General features: G+C 40.1%; 1 protein-coding gene across 1 annotated transcript; it reads right to left on the reverse strand.

The window, feature by feature from the left end:
- Positions 1–10,300: 10,300 nt before the first annotated feature.
- Positions 10,301–15,963, reverse strand: LOC139450977 (protocadherin beta-15-like). Its single transcript, XM_071232800.1, has 4 exons — positions 13,246–15,963; positions 12,411–12,551; positions 11,398–11,495; positions 10,301–10,454 (listed from the first exon to the last, which is right to left on the reverse strand). Exons 1-4 carry the CDS (start codon positions 15,961–15,963, stop codon positions 10,301–10,303), a joined length of 3,111 nt encoding a protein of 1,036 aa, XP_071088901.1.
- Between the last annotated feature and the right edge of the window lie 4,605 nt (positions 15,964–20,568).

Below are 20,568 nucleotides of genomic sequence, written 5' to 3' on the forward strand. Positions count from 1 at the left end.
ACGCTCTACCACTAGACCACGGAGGCGGTCTCGTAAGAAATGAGTGTTACGTTGATATGGCAGTATACATATCATTACAGACACCTTGGCCATATTAAAGTAATTAGATAAACCTTGTTAAAAACTATAAAAGACGACAAACATATATATCCTTGTTCAGGGCTCTATATTTCCTAAATACACGTGCAGGTAATTGATTTTATTTAAAGAGCCATGTACCATTATGTTTTAATGGCAACAAGCGACACAGCTTGGTGCACGCCGCTTCACAAGAGCAACAGGCGCGGAGGACACATTGCATGGGATGTCGAGTTCTCGTTTATTGTACACCTAATTTTTACCACGTGACTGTTCGTTGTTTAAACGCCGCACTCAGCAATATTACAGCTACATTTCTTGGCATTTCCCTCTACAGAATACATGACAAGCAAATATCGAATCTGCCTTCGACTCGCATGGCTGACCTTTGTGTCAGATGCTGACAAACAGTTGTCACATCCTCCGGTCAAGGACAGACACTGTCACTGTAACGTTACGGCGGAGCCCGTTTGAACCTTTGGTACTATTAGCCCACTCCCGCATCCCAAAGGGATGAAGGGTTGGTGCCTGTAGACACAGCGGGTGTCGCGACCACGGTAAACATGATGGGGTGGCGTGGATGGGGCGTGGAACACACACACCTGGACTGCCATGCCAGAACAACTCTCGTTTATTTACCCCGACAACGTTGATCTTCGTCACGTCACGTTATGTTCGTTTGTTTCTTTATTAAACGCCGAACTGAGAACTACTCCAGCTATATGACGGCGGTCTGAAAACAATCGAGTCTGAACCTGACAATCCCGTGATTGATATCATGAGCATCGATATACGCATTTGGGATAAGATTAAGCAGTCAGCCTCGTCCCGTAGTCGCCTCTTTCACAAACAAGGGATGCTGTAGATCACATCGAACCTGGATGTTCACGGGGCTCGTCACGTTATGCGTCGTTGCTTTCTGTCATAACTGACACAATACAACGCGAGTTCTTTTCATAGATAACGAAACCCCTCTCAACCATCCTCGATTATCCGGTATATGACATCGCCATCCTTGAACCAATCGCATCCAAAGCTATAGGTTGTGTGGGTGACGTTACCACCTCCATAGATCCTGTCTCCAACTGAGGAATACAACATCGTGGTCTAGTGGATAGAGCGTCTGCCCGGAGAGTGTAACTTGTTGTTACCCTGCCTTATAAAACCGGCATTAGTCCATAAGAGCACACACACACACACACACACACACACACACACACACACATAAATATATATGGCATATATATATATATATATATATATATATATATATATATATATATATATATATATATATATATAAATCTTGACCGCGACGTCAAACCCCAAAATATATACACAATCCAATTTACCTGCTCATTACCTCACTAACCACAGGCATCGGTCCACTGACAACATCACTAATCCCGTCATGCAATTGGGCGTAATACGTGTGAGTGAAGGTGTCATTTCCTCGTTGTAGAGATAATTAGCAGTCATTCATCAGTGCATGGTGTGTTCTAAGAATACCTGGAACAATCCTCCCCGGCAGCCTGGTATAACACCACACAACGCAGGTGACTGGCAAACAAGGACAGGCGTCCACTCCGATCTTGCACGCGGTTGCCAAAAAACATCCCCGTGTCACAAAAACAGCCTGGTCACTCATTACACAAGGCCACAATGCCCTGATCCTAATGTGTATAACCTGCAATTTGTGACCACACCACCATTATCAAGAGATTACGATCTTTTATTCAGCCCTTCGCTGCTTGATCAGTGGTCAGTTTGAATTGGACGCTGGCTTCATCTTCATCTTGACAACCCCGTCCCCCTCCACAGAGTCCATTATCCCACCCCACCCTCGGAATTAATTGAAAAGGGACAGGTTGGTTAGGAAGCCCCCATGGTCTTTTAGCCGGGAGCTAATTACGTTCGGACAGATTGAGGCGCACGGGGTATTCATGGGACAATGAGGGCGTATTTCGGGAGGGACGGCGTTATTTTACCCTTCTTGGTGACTGTCCGTTGTAGAACATGTGTCCAGTACAGACTGACCATGGTATTAGCTGACCAGTGATTTCCAAACACTCAGTATTAACTTGAAGTGTGGGTATGGTGATATGAGGGGCAGGTGACAGAGGCTTGAGTTTGAAGTGCGGACAAACTTAACAATATTGTTGTCGATTGCCGTTCGTGTTATAAACAACATGTGTTCATTTCATTTATGAATCAGATACAAGCATTAAGTAGGCGTCATGTGTGGCTCTTCATATCAGCAACAGTCGTTGTCAATTTCAGGACTGCAGGTGACGGCAGCGGAATGATGGTCAATATCGTGTACATACAACCAGCTGGTGTCACTGGCTACACCTGGCGACCTATTGCACTTTGAATTGGTTGCAAAACGTCAGTGTGTCATTCATATTGCAACAGGGGAGTTGGATATATCACATAAGTGTTGAATGCAGGTACATACAGCGCTTGAGTGTACGTAAGGAATGTTTATGTTGTCTGGACAATTCGACCACGTGTTCAGCAGCTGTATTTTGTACCTGGTATCTTTATAGATTACGAATCTTTGTTCAATCGGGGGTGGGGGTGGGTGGGGGAAGGGGGCACGGGTGGCTAAGTCGTCCAAGGCGCCGCAATTCGCAGAGAATAATCCTATGATTGTGGGTTTGAATACCGATTATGTTTCTAGGTTTGTCAGCACCATACCCGTGCTCGTGGGTTTCACCGAAGTGGTAAACGTCTGAGACCTGCGTCACTTAGGGCTTTCCTCCCACACTAAGCTGACACGGCGTGATATAACTGGAATACTGTTCAAAGCGGTGTTAAACCCAACTCACTCGCTTTGGTCCATCTAAGCCAACTGTGCTCGTTAAAGAATCAATGAGTTTGAGTTTCACTCCGGTTTGGACAATATTTGAGTTATGTTTTGCCGTGTCAGTTTAATCTAGTCAGAAACACAAACTGATGCAGTTCGCAGACTTCTTGGTGGAACCCACGTGCACGGATTATGTCCTCTCTGATAAAGAATCATAAAGTAGGCTAAGAGATTCGAACCCAGAATCAGTTCCATCAATGCACGTTGTTCATCGTGGCGCAAGGGGTTGTGACGTGGCTAGTGATGTGGTGGATACACTGCAACCCTGTCAATGCTGGATGACTTCAGGTGCTGCCTGCATCCCTGTAACCTTATTAGCCATGGGATGACCTGTTGGGAGTATGGGTTATTTCCCCTTATTCAAACAGATAGTGAAACCGTTTTAATTCAGAAAGTATTGCTCTTTGTCCAATCGCACAGGTTAACAAATCACTGCTAAATATCAAGGACCCGCTATCTATATAAAGACGTTGCCAACTTCTATCGCTAGCAATACGGAATTAACGGGACACCGACTGATGAGTGTAGTTAAACTGTGAGATTAAAAGAACTGACACTGCTGCTTCGAACCCTGTCAATACTTACCACTTGTTGTGTGAACCCGTGAAAAGCCGGGGTAGAATAGGTCTTCAGCAACGAATGCTTGTTGGCGACTATGCTTGTCGTAAGAGGCAACAGACGGGATAACTGACTTGGTTGATGCATGCCATCGTGTCCTAATTGCGTGGATCGATGCTCATGATATCAATCACTGGACTGCCTGGTCCAGACTCGATTATTTACAGACCGACGTCATATATATGTAATATTGCTGAGTGTGGCGTTAAACAACAAACAAATAAACCTTATTGTGTGAGGAAAGATGACTTAAAGCTTCTTTTGTCTATGTGTTTGTAAAACAGTCAAGTCGCAATGTAATAGAATTTTAACCGAGTTTCATCCAGAACATCGATGCAGGTCCCTACTGCTAGTAATTACTTGAGTTTGTGAGAAATACTTTAATTCTATGTTTATAAGTAGGTGTGTGCGCCTTTACTTATATATATACACTTTAACAACCAGAGCATGGATGAACGTGCATAAAAACAGGAATATTTACACTGGAAAAATACATTATGAGTTGATGATAAAATACTTGGAGTGTTCACCCCTTCTCACTCAATGGTGTTTACATTATTAATGGAAATTATGCACGCTGTTCGTTCTATTTGTAGAGCAGGACATGCTTACCTTGTCGCGAACTCCTGGTGTCATCACCTGATTTCAGTGATCAATCTATATAAGGTTCAGTTCTATCTTGACTCTTACACCATATGGAATCGGATTCGGTAGCTTTTCGAGGCTGAGTAAACTCTGGTGCTGACGTCTTGAATGCACACTTTTTGATTTAACCAAACCAGAGAATATCTCAAATCCTTATCTTCACACGAATGTTTTTAATAATAAATGTTGATCGATAACGATTATAGTGAAGATGAAACAAACCAAAATCAAAACATATTTTCACACCTTCAGTTTATTGTTAAACATATCTCATAAACATCGCCATGTTACAAAAGAGGCGAACACGAAAGGAGCAAAATGTGCTTGTCACTCAACTCAGCATCTTTGGGAAGGTTTCAAAATGTCATAAAACAATAAAACCGCAGTGACACCCCTCTGCCAGCAGGAGGCTTCACAACCTTTTTGCTGCATCACCCGAGTAGGTTTATCCCTGGTCATAAAGCCCCTGTTTTATTGAACAACGCCTGAAGTTAATTCACATAGGTATATTCAGCTCACCCCAGCACGTGGGAAACTCGGGCTAAAGTTCCATATTTTATTAATAATTTAGCATATACTGCGTATTAAGGACTTAAGGGTATTTCAATATGTCACGTGATATAGTTACCAGTGTGAAAGAAGGTGTGTCGTTTTACTTGAAGTGTTTTTATTCATGTACGTTGTAATCTACAAATACGCTGTCTGTCTTATTATCTGTTCGACACTGTTCATTGCATATGTTTGACGAGTAAGAGGATGTAAGTTAACGCTGCTTTCGAAAAGGCGAAACGGGGATTCAAATTCACGATCATAGGTTTCCGGCACACTATATGGGAGGCAAATAGACTATATATATGTATATTGAAGCGGGGTTGCATATGAGAAAATAATTAAAATCGTGTAGTCTATTTGCCTCCCTTATAGTGTGCCGGAAACCTATGATCGTGGATTTGAATGTATATCCGTAAGTGTCCAAGTTAAGCTACGATAATACTAAATAATTTAATTATCTGAGAAGAAAACCAAGGCAACAGAAGAAACAAAACACGATAAACGTGCACAGCTATGTTACAATGACAGATATACTTTATTCAGTACTTTAGGCTCACAATACAAACAAGATGGAAACAATGATTAAATGTACATGCTGAATAAACGGCTGGAGGAAAGTACACTTGCTTGTAATCTTAAGAACTTGAATTTAATAAAACGGATATTGTCGGTTGACATAAGTATCACCAAGGTTTCAGTTATTGGTGGGTTTGTGAGATGATTAGTGAAACATTCTCTCCTCGACTGAGAATAGCTGGCACATTTCAACAATACATGTAATTCACGTTGGATAAGACAACAGAAAAAACAAATAACGATAAACGCGGAAAGCTGTTTACTTATATCAACCTCAATTGTAAATGTTTTCATGAGGACTATGTCAGTGAAAATTCAGTCCTATTTAATCTATTCTACTATCTAATATTCATAAGTCTTCAAGGAGCAGGATTGAGACGACAACCGTGCATGGACTTTCCTTAATAGCCTACTGATGTTTATATCTGAACTTTAAAAAAAATCACTTTAACATCATAGAAGGCAGATTGATGTCAGGAATAAATAAATGAAGACGTGTGGTGCTGCTCAGCATGAAAAGCTCCAAAACATATCTTTTAAATTATAAACTAACATCAATGGCGAATAAAGGTAACTTTGCATTAGTATTGTGTTTGTTCATATGAACAGTTCCAATGAGTCTGAACAACGCGATCCATTGTATCCACACAGCGTTGATGTGAATAGTCGGCGTCCCAAAACAAATAAAATAAAATTGAATGATCTAAAAAGCTTCTGAGCTCCACGGAGATTTTGTAGCTTAATAAAAGTCAGCGCTTTTCTTAGCACATCTGTATCTACACACGACATTCGCGACCCTCACAATGTATTTAGCTACGGGATATGCCTAAATTGTGTTTTTCACGCTTCATCTGATTTTTAGGTTTATTATTTGTGTTCCGCGTGAGTTGACAAAAATGGAATTAACACATAATTTTACGAATGTTCCGAACGGCTCAGAAGGAGATAAAAGCAACGTGTCGTGTTGTTGTAATTGCAGTTTGGATGTCTATTGCTTGATAATGGTATACAGGTAGGTAAAAGCGGCGTGAGTGATAGACGTGTACGGAATGTAGGTAGTACAATGATGTAGGTCAACATTGCAATTTCAGGATGCCGCTCGATCTTATCTATACTTGGTCATAGCGTGGTAGAGTTAAATCTGACAATTTTGAAATTCCACGTCATATTACAAGTATGGTTTGTTAATTTCTAGTCAGATGATAGTCATTGGGTATGCCTCGTGTTCCCTATCAGTGTCACGCTTTGTTCAGATGGAAATGGTAATTAAACACTGAGTATATCCATCCATCCATCCATCCATCCATCCATCCATCCATTCATCCATCAATTCATCCATCCATCCATCAATCCATCCATCCATCTTATATATCCCTTCCTCATTCTATCCATCCCCAAGTAAGCATGGCGTGTGTGACATTTGCTATGGACATTCAGCACGGGGATTTGTAAGTGAATGAGTGAGTGAGGTAGTATAGTTAGCAAAGTTGGCATTAACTTTCATTTCTGAACGAAACAAAACACAATATAATTGCATGATCAAAGTAGTTTTTTTTCAATATGGGATATATAAATTGTAAATAAATATTCAAATAGAGGATAATGCATATTTTTGGAATAATATTCTAGTATATGAGAAAATATTTATTTTACTCGAAACATACTCATCACCTGCTCAAACCCATTACCACAGAACCATACTCGTACCCCTCCCCCCTAAACACCGTCCCCGCACCCCCTGATCCACACCCACGCGGCCTGAATTCCAGCTACACCAATACATCGCAGTGTTTACTTGAAAGTAATAAAGTCATATCAAGCGTCAAGCGGCGACGATAAGATACGAGCTGAGTGCAAGGAGAGTATGATAAAGTGCCGAAATAACTGTGAAGATTTCTCGTCATCAAACATAGTTGACGGAACAATGTTTAAACAATATTGATAATAACCTGGCTATGTGTTAGACTGCTCCGACAATACCGACCCAAGATGGCATGTCGGCGCGCGGGAAGGTGACGCGAACGGAATGCGTTTATTGAAGATTAGGTTCTAAAATTGGGGATTATCTGTCGATTTGGCCTTGATGGGAAAGTTGAATTTATGTACATAATTTGGCATGTTAAATGCTCTGAATACTCGTGTTGAGGTGTTTAAAGATATGATGATAGATGAGAAGATAAAATAGTTTAGTTTTGCTCAGAGTACGAGAATTAAACTTGAATATCTGGTGTCCTATCTGTTCGTTGTTTTGAATCTATGCCAAAACCTGGAGTGACGTTATCTTGGGAACGCCCAATTAATCTAGGTGGTTTGATTTTATGACAACTTTTCGGATTTATGAAATATGGTGTATTTCAGTGTAAATGATGTGTTTGTGAACTGAAATTAGGTCATACATTGCCAGATTTCTTTGTACGTGAAATATTTCAATAAGTGATGTGTTTGTTTGTTTGTTGCTTAAAGCCGCCCTCAACAATATTCCAGCTACATGGCGACAATCTGTAAGTAATCGAAACTGGATCAGTGATTGATATTATGAGCATCGTCCTACATCGACATGAATTCTACCAAATCACTGAGTCTGACCACCTAATTTACTAATAATCTCATTATACAAACATATATTACTAGTGACCTGCTCTAGTGAGTGAGTGAGTATGCTGGCTTTAACGACGCTTTGGACAGTATTCTAGTTATATCACGTCACGCGAGTGAGTGAGTGAGTGAGTGAGTGGACAACCAGCTGACAAGCTCAGATATAGCTTTTTGGAACAGAAGGGCTGTATTTTGCGATCTAGCAATTCGCGTTTAGTAGTAGTATTTTTTTATCTCTAAATTGGTTAGCGTCGTTACAGACGTATTTATGTATCAATCTCAAGGACATAACCCAATGTATAAATGTTTTCAGTATGCATGAACAAGAGGCGTCCGCACCCATGTGCTGCTCTTCTAGACCCTTGCGGGGAACATTATTGTGTTTTGTTTCCAAAGGTTTTAAAAGTTATAAATACATTATCTATTTTAAAGAATGTTTACAATGTTCAATTTTACAAAGTTATTAAAAAACGTGGAATTTTGAATATTAGATCCATAAGACTGCATACTGAGATGAGAATTATATGCAGTGTAAACACAACAATGGCGTGGTGATAAAATGGTATATTGATCAAAGAGAACCATCATGGGAACTAATTAGCCGGGGTCAATCGACAATATCATATGCTGAAAACAAAACCCTGGCAATCCTAATTCTCCGCCTGTGTTAGCAACACCTGGCGAATCACATCGCAGATTGTACATAACATTCATCACCCGGTCTGCAATAGACAAGTCTATGTTCTCGGTCAGCGTCTGTAGCGGGACATTGTCCATATTGTGGGTTGACAAAGAAGTGTTTCATCCCGTGGATTTACGGACTAATTGACCCCGGGTAGTTCATTTCGTGGCCTCGTGTTATATAAATTAGACCACAAATTAGTTTACAGGCCTGTATTGATGGCGGTGTCTTTGAAGCTGAACTTGTCAATTTCAGGAGTGAATTTCCAAAAATGGTGGTGATTTCAGATAAAAATGAGCTCACTTGTTATTCAATTTTGTCGACTGAAGCTGGCGTTAGAGGATTTGAATAAATATTACACTGACATAACACACACTCCAACACGACGAAATGAACACAAGAGGGTGCTTAAACACATAACACGGACAACTGTGTTATCATTGAAACGGGGTTTATTTACAAAATGATGCCAGCTTCACAGAATGAGTTGAAAATATTTACACCCCCCGAGCGGTGAGATGTTAGGCATAAGGTAGAAGTGCTATTTGCAATGACTGAAATATTGTTTTTACTCAAATATGTTTTTATTTAGTTTATATATGTTAGAGGGAGTAAAACGGTGCACCTAATGTTCTACCTGCATGCACAAACTATGCTCAGTTTGACTTGAAGCGAGGGAGATGGTTTATGCCGTTTTAGCAATATTCCAGCAATATCACGGCGGGGACACCAGCAATGGGTTTCGCACATGGTACCCATGTGGAGAATCGAACCCGGGTTTTCGGCGTGACGAGCGAACCACCTTTACCGATATGTAATTGTGTATGAACTATGTGTGGACATAATTCTCTAAGGTATATTTCTGGGTAGAATGTGCACAGTATGTGTGCAATTACAAGCAGGGAAAGATGTACGCAAAACGAATAACGATACAACATATCGTTGTAACAACATCACCAAACACACAGTGTATTTTTTCTCCGTTTTGATAAAAATATGTCAAATAAAATGGACATTTAAAAAACTGATGATATCACCTAGGGAACTCTATATCAGGTCAGAGTTATGTATTAACATCAGATAAAAATAGTTTTCCAACACACCTTTGGGTACGGTACTGAATATTGGACCTGTCATAAACCCAAATTGCCAATTTCAGCCAGTTGATAGGCCATTAGAATGAGCTTTTTAAAGCTATTAATTAAACATGTTATTTCTATCATCTTGATCAGATTTTCTACAAATCATGAGACCCGTGCAGATCCGAGGTAGAATAGGTCATCCGAAACCCCTGCTTGCCGTAAAAGGCGACTAACAGGGTCGGGTTGTCAGGCTCGCTGTCTTGATTGATGCATGTCATCGTGTCGCAATTGCGTAGATCGATGTTCATGACATCAGTCACTGGATTGTCTGGCCCAGACTCTATTATTTACATACCACCGTCATATAGCTGAAATATTGCTGAGTGCAAACAAACAAACAAACAAACAAACAAACAAACAAACAAACAGACAAACAAAACAAATTTGATTACGGTTATAACTTGTTTGACAACATCGTGATGTTGTGTCGGTCAATCGTTTCAGTCGTAAATTGTATACATGTATTTTATTCGTGGCCGGATACAAAGAATTGTACGCTGGATTTGAACCCATTTGAATTCCGTTCCGCCTTGAGCAAATGCACTATGGAGACAGGGCACCGCCACGGTAGCGGTCAATTGCTGATGACCAAGATTGCGGCACGTGGTTGTCGGTCATCATCATATCACTGAGAGCCACAGAAAACAGCTGTCGTTTGCTTCTTCGACACCCATCCTTCCTAAACAGGTATCGTAATCTGCAAAAATATTGGAAATTTTGAAATTATGCCTTGAACAAAATTATAGACTCAAAATATGTCAGAGAACACCCACAACTGGAATGAAGGATGTTGTAATACCCATCGGCCAGGACAGACTAACTATAGTCATTTGAAAAACATCGGGTGTTCTTTAACTTCTTTTGAGTAGTATATAATGGTGAGGGGAGACGTCGCGTCCAAGATTATTGCACTTATATAGGGACTTGCATGCACGTGTGGGGGGGGGGGGGGGGGGGGGGGGGGGTGCTTGTACTTGTATGGACTAATGCCGATTTATAGTTTTATTGTGCTAGCCCACCGAGATACCATGCCGCAGTTTAACATTAATACCCACTCAGACACAGTATACTGAATCCGAGCCAACGAGTAACAACAAGTACCACCTTTTACCGTCTTTTGGTATGACGCGGCCGGGGATCGAACCCCGGACCTTCTGCTCTCCGGGCGGACGCTCTACCACTAGACCATGGAGGCGGCCTTTTATATAAAGCCCTTGGTCCACATATTTGGAAATTGAGCTGAAATATCTCATAATTAATTTATTGTGGCCTCAAGAGTTGTTTGTTTAGTTGCGATTATGAATACTATATGCATAAGATAACAACAATCTTGATTACTCTCTAAACTTAAACGATTTTAGTTCAGGGACATTGCTGAGCTTTTAAACAGTCACTGCGTGTCGTGTCAACTCTATATAGGTTGCACAGATAACCAGCTTCACGAAGTTTCAACACGTCCATCACTCTGGTGAACCGACGGGTAAGGTGCTTACAAAAATCATAATAACTATCATCGGCTCCGGGATCAACTCAGGGAAACTATGTAGAGCACATTACAGCGACTTAGGCCAATCTGCCTGCTGCTACCTTTAATATCTATGATCATAGGTATCGAGTATAGAGGGGGGCAAACCTTAGACATTTTCATCTCGATATCACTGCCGCCGACACCGCTGTCACTTCCGAGGGGATCTCTGGAGCTCCAGCCCAACTCTTCTTTGTAAAATACATCAGCTACCTACATGAAATAGAACACTGATTATTTGAATATTTAGTCACTTTGTAAATCAAACATAGAGAGGAAAGGAAACAGTATCAGCTGAAAGACGAAAAGCAGCATCACTGCTATGAATCAGTAAAGATAGCTATTTGCGACAACATACCTAAATTGAGACTTGTTTCTCATACTTGCCAAGCACATATTTTCATCAAACAATAAAGACAACGATTTTCCCCCGTGGATGAAAGATGCGGGGAAATAATAAAATACAGAAGGATCAAAGAGATTTTACCCTCTATTTTTTAAGATTTAAATAAAACTGTTATACACAAACTTTGCGTAAATACCTTTTTCTCATTCACAGGGTTCATAAATAAAATGACTTAAAACAACGAGTCTAATAATTGTTGATTCCGGGGTTTTATCTGCAAGTGAGCGAGTGAGTGAGTGAGTTGGCTTTAACGCCGTTTTGAACAGTATTCCAGTTATATCACGGCGTGTCAGCTTAATGTGGGAGGAAAGCCTGACGTGATGCATTTCGCAAATGTTTTCCACTTTGGTGAAACCCACGTGCGTGGGTATGGTGTTGAAAAACCTTGCAACATTTTCGGGGCGAACCGGGATTCGAACCCACAATCATAGGTTACAACAGTCAGTTCTCCACCTGTTGCTGAAGCTCTTCAATGGTGTGGATCAGCACCAGCGATTAAACTTGATGAATTACTGTGCAATCAGCTATGTCTCCGTGTGGTCAACGGAAAAGGTTAGGTCCCAAGACGTATGTATTTCTAACGAAGCTGATTGTGCATCATCGCTTACAGTCGAAGTAGTTCGTTGCTCATGGTATCGACCACTGGTTTGTTTGGTGCAGGTTCGAATACGGACTTGTAATAAAAGTAAACTAGTAAACGTACAAATCCTCTTGATACATACACATTTATGTCTTTGTTTTCGGTTGGCCTTGACCGATCGCACGACCTGATTGTGACGCTGCATAATGTCAAGGACGCTGACCTCAGGATCAGAGTGAAGGTCATTGACAGGCTTCCACGTGTTCACGCCAGCTTGCATCGCCTGCAAATATTTGCGTCAATATTCTGGATAAGCTGATTTATCTAATAAATGTGAATTAGAATACAGTCACAAACATTCTAACCTATAACTCTCTGCAAAGACCCACGGTAACTATACTCTTAAACAATCGGCACATCTGATCGTTCGACATAACCAGCATATACACAAACTGACCCTGACACAATATGTGAGTGACAAAATAATGAATCAAATATTGATCAGCAAAGCGATATCGATTTTCGATATAAAACGATACATATCAAAAGCAAAACGATTTGGAAAGTATACAAATTGATTTATAGGTTCAAAGTGAGGATCAGTATTATTCATTTTAAAACGAATAGCATTCCGAAAACAACGTCACATCGTGTGTGTGTGTATGTGTTTGTGCGTGCGTGCGTGCGTGCGTGCGTGCATGCATGCATGCATGTATGTATGTATGTATGTATGTATGTATGTATGTATGTTGTTATATATATCAAAGTATATTGACATACTCAGGCATTCGAGATACTTTATACATTCGAGATATCTGAGTTTATTGCTGTCATACTGTGTAGTTCCTCGCCTGCAGTCTTACGACGCCCTTCCCCAACATCCGTCACCCCATCACACCATCAGCAACAACATAAAATCGGAGACCTAATCAAACACATCTGTACTAAATTCAACTCGACAATCTGATACAACCTACCCTTTTATGATGTCGACATGATTTCTTTTCATCATCATCATCATCATTTGAATTCATTTTTGGGTCACGTGACGACCTTATGACATCATTGTATCTATTTTGCCTTGAGGCCGTACTTGTGTACACTGATTGACCATCAGATAAATCAGTGAGGTATGACATGTTATTAGCAACATATTTCGTCCTATCAGATGTGGTGGAGTTGTACATTTCAGGGGCGATCGTGATCTCGTTGAAGTCTCGTAAACCCAGATGTCTCGGTCTGGTAATCTTAACCTGTTTTTTTCGTTTGTCCAAATATCTAATAAGACACACGATCGTCATGACCGATAAGGACAACAGAACCGTCACACAGACCAGAACCGTAACGATCTTTAAATTCTTGAAGCGGTCTGAAACTCCCTCATCCATCACCGATAATTCCTGAATTAGAACGCTGAGATAAGCTGTTGCCTGTAGCTGAGGCGTGCCACAATCAGACACATGGATCCACAGTATGTAGGTGTCTATATCGTGTACTATGTCTATTTCACGGGTGGTTGAAATATAACCGGAAGTAGTGTCAATTTCAAAGAGATCCGACTCATTTTGTGAAACTAACGAGTAAAGTAACTTGCCGTTTTCACTGCTGTCCATATCATAAGCCTGGACTACAGCGATGTCTGTTTTTGCTGCGGTTCTGTGTCCGATGACGATGGTGTCATTATTCTCCATAGGAAAAACAATAACAGGATTGTTGTCATTTTCATCGATTAAAGAAATCGACACAAAAGCCGTCGTGTTCATAACGGGGTCTCCGTGATCTGTTGCTACAATTCCGAATTCGTATGTATTGATTCGCTCGTAGTCCAACTTTTCAGAAAGGGTAACACATCCGGTTGACGTCACTAAGAAAGGTAAGACATCTTGTCTGCCTTCCGTCAATCCGGTGTAGGATACATTTCCGTTCACCCCCGAATCAGCGTCTTTAGCTAACACACACCCCAGTACATATTTCACCGGCTCGTTTTCAAGGATACGGAAAGAATATAACGATTTTTCAAACAGCGGGGAGTTATCATTTTTATCCGTAACGTTGACGAATACCGTGGTTGTTGCTGTTAAGGGATTCTCTCCCATATCAATTGCGGATACGTTCAGAACTATTTGGGACGACATTTCATAATCCAGATATGTATTTGCTGCAATGTGACCCGTGTTATTTATACTAAACATGAATTGTTTGTTGTTGACGTCACCGACAAGGTCATACATCACGTCACCATTGATCCCCGCATCCCTGTCCAGCGCCGAAACCTTGCCTATGTACATGGGTAGTGTGGAGTTTTCTTGTACAACAAACCGATATATGTCACTCTCAAACACTGGTTGGCTGTCATTTATATCTTCAACTACAACTGTAAACGACGATGTGGATGTTAAAGGTGGATTTCCCAAGTCATGACAGCTGATGAAGAGATCGTGCTTTGATACCAGCTCTCGGTTCAATGGTCGTCGTAACGACACTTTATATTCATTCTGTTGAAGTCTTTGAAGTTGAAAATAGTTATTTTCCATGGAGCAAATGGCTTCGCCGTTAAAACCAGAATCGTTATCGTCAACATTAACAAGGGCGACAACTCGCCCAAAGGGAGAAGACTCTTGAATCGATGCAACTCCGTTTCGACTGAAGAGCAGCTGTGTGTTTATCGACGGAGCGTCATTCTGGGTATCCGTTATGAAAACGGCTATATAAACATATGCTGACAGTACAGGAAATCCAGAATCGGAGGCTTGTACCGTTATATCAAATTGTTTCCCACCTTCCGATCGTAGTGATGTCAGAACACGTACTCCACCAGATAACGGATCTATCTGAAAATACTTTTTCACATTTGGTGAATTGTCTCTAGCAAGCGAATACTCCACTCTGCTGTTTACACCCGCGTCTATATCTTGAGCTGTAACTTGTAGAATGGTAGCATTTGTATTTATAGATTCGGGTATCCTTGTTTCGTATGACTTCTGTTGAAACACTGGAGGGTTGTCATTGGCGTCGCTAACATTAATATACACGGAAAGACTACTATTCCTTGTCGTATCCCCAGCATCAGTGGCTATGACCGATGTTATATAACGCTGTGTTGTTTCTCTATCAAGCTGGGATACCAGCACTAACCAGGGTGTATTATCTTTAATCACCAGGTCAAATGGAATATGCGTTGGAGATATATTGTAGGAAATTAAATGATTATTAGCTGACCCGTCCTTATCTACAGCATTAGGGAGCGCTATGGACGACCCAATTTTCGCATTTTCCGCCACACTCGTACGAAAATTTTCAACTTCAAACTCTGGCGTATTGTCATTGATGTCAATAACTTTTATATTGACGTGAAATTTCATGAAAAACGCACTAGTCAAAGATTGCACGGCTATGTCCATTTTCAAAATACACTCTTGTACATCGCTGCACATTTCTTCTCTGTCGATAGCTTCTACTGCAGATAGGTCACTAGAAATATCATCAATTTCGAATTTCCTGTCCAGTTTGTCTGAACGGGAAACTATAGTGTATCTCAGTGAGCTGATGTCTTCTGATGCCAGTATCCTGGATATGTCTGTGAGATTGGCCACGTTACCTAACAGTACTGGGTGACTGGCTTCCTCCACCAGAGTTAAATATGAATTAACTGAAACGTGGGTGAGGACAATGATTAGGAAGATCTCCTTTTCCATGGCTGGTCGATGGCATTGAGTAGACGTAAACCTGGAAGATAATAAATATGTACTATGTTTATCAAATTCATTTCACATGCTAAGAAGTTGACTGTTATAAGAAAAACTCATATATGAATATAACAATATAATATTTCACTTGAGATGAAATATTTATGACCACTGACTTTTGTTTATTGGTAATTAAGCCAAATTGGCGATTATTTATATATAGCTACATGAAGTAATGCTGTTTAACCGCTCTAATGCTAACCCAAACACGATCTGTAAACAGATCATGAAGTGTCCGCCGTGAATGTTTGCCGTGATAGAACAACTAGTTCATTTTCTAATTAATTCCCTTGTGTGTTCATGGAAGAAATGGATTAATGAATCCTACACTAAAATTCCCGGCAAGAGAAAAGTACACACCTATGTTTGATTGCGGGATAAAAAAAGAAACAAACACGAAATGGTTACTCGATCGTGATATATTTGATACGGGTACCATGGTTGTGTTTCGGATCTTAAGTTTGCAATGTTTCTGGGATTTTTTCAACAAAGTGACGTTTTAATAAGGTTTGTAAGTATTGGGTCCAATCCAATCTTTAAGCGTATCCTTTCTTTTGACATGCAGTTTAGCTTTCATGACCACCCTAATTTTGAATCGTTTTTTTTCAAAGTATGGCTGGGATCATTGTGTGTCATTCCATCTTGTTGCCCTTGGTGAAGGTGTTCATGCTATCAATCACTTACGTAATACTGCTGACTGCAGCAAAAACATTCAATGAATTAAATTCACAGAACCAAAGAAGAAAATTGGTTGAAATTATTAGAACATAATGCATGTCAAAACAGCTTCATATTTAACATAATAACATGAGTTAACGCAAACCCATTTTTACATGGCGAACGTGACTTCGTTGCGTTAACGTTGTCAGAATCAAAATATACCATCAAAATGGTATGGTAAAATGTTAAACAGTTTGTCTGCAGACAAACATTTACCATACAGTCTATTATTGTCATTTTGATCAATTCCGCGTGCCTTTTGTACCCAAAGAGGTAAACGACATGCGAATGAGATAAGACGAATATTCATGTGGTAAGCAACACCATTTGACTGTAAGCTTGGAATACAAAACGACCAAATTAAAAGATAAAATGCTACCATATGTCGCATATTTTAGATTGCACGCACGGATTCTTTCCCAGAAACGCATTTGAAGCTGCAGTGAGTATCTATACATCCAGCTTATCAACACAAATGAGCTGGCCGTTTTGAGGCGGTCATGTTTCGTCGGACAATCGCAAGGCTGTTATAAAAGAGTCGGTATCTTTCATCATATCTCGGCCCTTAATCCCGGGCTTTGGGGCCAATAACAAACAGCTGATGTTCATTTCAGTAGAACATTTTATACGAAAGTTATCGTCGTTTTATTTCTGTTTCAAAACGGCCCCACTGTCTAGCTGTTTAAAAAGTGGGAAAGGATTAAAAAAGAATTAAATTGGATGTTTGCGACGGCAATGAATCCTGAGAACGGGTGTTTTCTTCAAAGATCTGGATAATCGCAAAACGCCTCCGCTCCTTACAGTTGAAAATGCGTTGGTTGTATATTTTCACATTTCAGTTCATCAAAGTAACGGTATTAGCCCCGTATTTCATTCCCAAGTACCGACTTAAAGTTCAATTGTGCTTCAATTGTGCTCAAACACTTTATCATTATCATTATAACACTCTCGGTGCGATGAGTAATTACCGTTAACAGACCTCAATGTGTCTTCTAGCAATGTATCTCAAATGTCAATCAGTGTAGAGACATCACAGTAAATACTGATAGCGTGATGCTCCTGGGTAATGAGCCTGTCATGTCTATACATCGAAACCTCGTTATACCGCACACCCCTCCTGACGGACGATCTTGTGAACCTTACATAAACTGCAGGGCAACCGAATGTATACATCCACGTATAATGATGGCTAAAATCAAACAAACAAGAAATGTTTTTTCTATGGTGATGTATTTTATATAGGTCTCATGGTTGTGTTTGGACATAACTTTTGCAGAGTTTCGGCGACTGATATCAACCTTGTAACGTTTTAATAAAGTTTTACGTTTTGGTTCATATTCAGTTTTTAAAACTTAGTGCATACTTTCTTTTGCCCGGAAATGTATGATTGACATAACAACGACTCTTTGATCCGGAATTAGGATTAAGTGAACAATTTCACTTTCCGGATTAACGGGGTCGCCTTTATACCACCCCCACTCTTTATGTACATCAGGTAAGTACAATGGATATCAAGCAATGCGACTCTGATTGTCTCGACTTACGGGATCGGGTGGTCAGGCTGACTTGGTTGATGCATGTCATCGTATCCCATTTGCGTAAATCGATGCTCATGATATCAGTCCCTGGATTTTCTGGTCCAGAGTCGATTATTTACTGACCGCTGTCATATAGCTGGAATATTGCTCAGTGCGGAGTTAAACAACAAACAAACTTGAAGAATAAAACAATATCAAATTAAGATGGTGGATAACCGCTATCGATAAACAATAGATGGGGTCAGCATTATTCGATATATCAATTGATCGATCGGTAAAAGGTTAGTTTATGCCTTATATCTTCATTATTCATATTTCCACTTTCAAAATTGTTTAATTCTGAACATACGCATATATGTAATACCACGTAGAACACAACTGTTACCTCAGAATGAAACGAACTCCGAGCATCATTTAGAACGATCGTCACACCAAAATCGGTGAGATGGACTGTATCGTTGAAGCATGTCAATGCAATCTAATACTGACTTAGTCCGATCGGTATCTCATGTGAACTTCTTATTTAATACCGTGTTACATATCTTTGACTAACACTCGTCTACCCGACGAAGCCGGTAACCCTAGAAGTTCATTTAACCACGTAATTCGTTGATTACACGGGTATCCATCCCAAAATGGAGCTTTAGAACTCATTGACAACATCTCACGACTTCTTACTGGATAACAGGGGTGGTATTTATCTAGAAGGGTTTCATTTGTTACCAAATTAAGGTAGATTAGTACCTTGGTGTCAGTCCGCGTAAACTGCTGGATCTCGAAGACAGTGTTCGGTAAGGCTTGGTAATGAGTTGTCCTGTCTGTGACACGTTGTTTCATCTTGACGGGCTCTGCCTCAGGACACACTGTGATATAACCGCTTTGTTGATCAGGCCAGCATGGATATGTTTCAGTAAACCAATTTGAAGGCTTCTTGTTTTCATTTGTGACCAAAGTGCTTCCCAAAGTACAGGGATATGTTCAGGAAAGAGGGATCAGACACGTGTTTACATCATGACAGGTACTGAGTTGCTAGATCATACATCATGGCTTGAGTTAAGGTTTGGCCACAACAAATAGACTGCATCGACGGCGTGTTGCCCCAGTCGGTCGCGAAATTGTTTGTATATGACAGTTTAACAGTTTAAGGAGAGTCAGGGAAGAAGTTTATAGAAACACTAAAGAGCACACACACACACACACACACACACACACACACACACACACACACACACTCACTTAAGTATGCTGATTTGTAGAGGAAGACAACATATCAAATATACATGTTTTACTCCCACAAACGACGATCTATTTTAAAATATCGTATTTCATGTCACTTATTTATAATAAACCCACATTTTTACCCATGGATAAGCAAATATATGTTTACACGTCGAACTAACCTGTCATATATTTCAGCATACACAGATCATAAGACTTTGGCATTTCTACAAAGGACGAACGTCTCTTAAAATATAGGTTTGACGTATGACACGCCTTCATCGAGATCAACTCAATTAAATCTGTGTATTGATAAATACAAACAGGATAATGCTTGCATGTCTCCCAGAAACTGGTCAAGGATGAGTTCTATTCACAATCTATTTATTTTCTAAGTACTTTGTGTGAATGTCTGTCTGTCTGTGTATCTATCTATTCACTTCACATTCGACGAAATCAAAAACATCTTAGTGTTAAGGTTGCTTTGTGCAAGTGGGTCCAGAAATGGACTTCACACACTGTTCCCTTATGTGGGAATCGACCTCGGGCCATACACGTTACCAGCTCTGCTACCCCACCGTCCATATAGCTTTACACACCCATCCTCACAGTAACACTATTGTCAGTGCATACTAGCATACCGCCATGCAGATTCCGATGGTTTTGATGTCAAAATCAGCCACACGATGAATTTTTCTCTCCCTTTCAAATGTAAATCATTTGTGGGGAATGAAAATAAAAACAGGGTATTTACTTGTCAGAATTACTCTTTGAATTTGAAAAAAAGGATATGAACTTTTATCTTTAAGGAAAGGAAGATGAAGTACTTAACACATACAAAATCTGAATAACAACATGATCACACGTACTTTTGCTTTTGATTGTATATATAAAAAACATGGTGTTCCACCAAAACTTCAAAATATATATGTGAGTATGTTATAACAAAATAATATGTTTTGTGTAAAACGAAAAAACCCAAACAACAAATGCAAACGCATTTCACTTTGATATGAAAAATAAAAAAAACTATGAATATGAAGTAAATTTCTTGCCCTTCTTCCGCCAATTATGAAAC

The sequence above is a fragment of the Haliotis cracherodii genome, unplaced genomic scaffold (assembly GCF_022045235.1).
Source record: "Haliotis cracherodii isolate W230 unplaced genomic scaffold, xgHalCrac1.p SCAF_8, whole genome shotgun sequence".
NCBI classification, from domain to species: Eukaryota; Metazoa; Mollusca; class Gastropoda; order Lepetellida; family Haliotidae; genus Haliotis; species Haliotis cracherodii.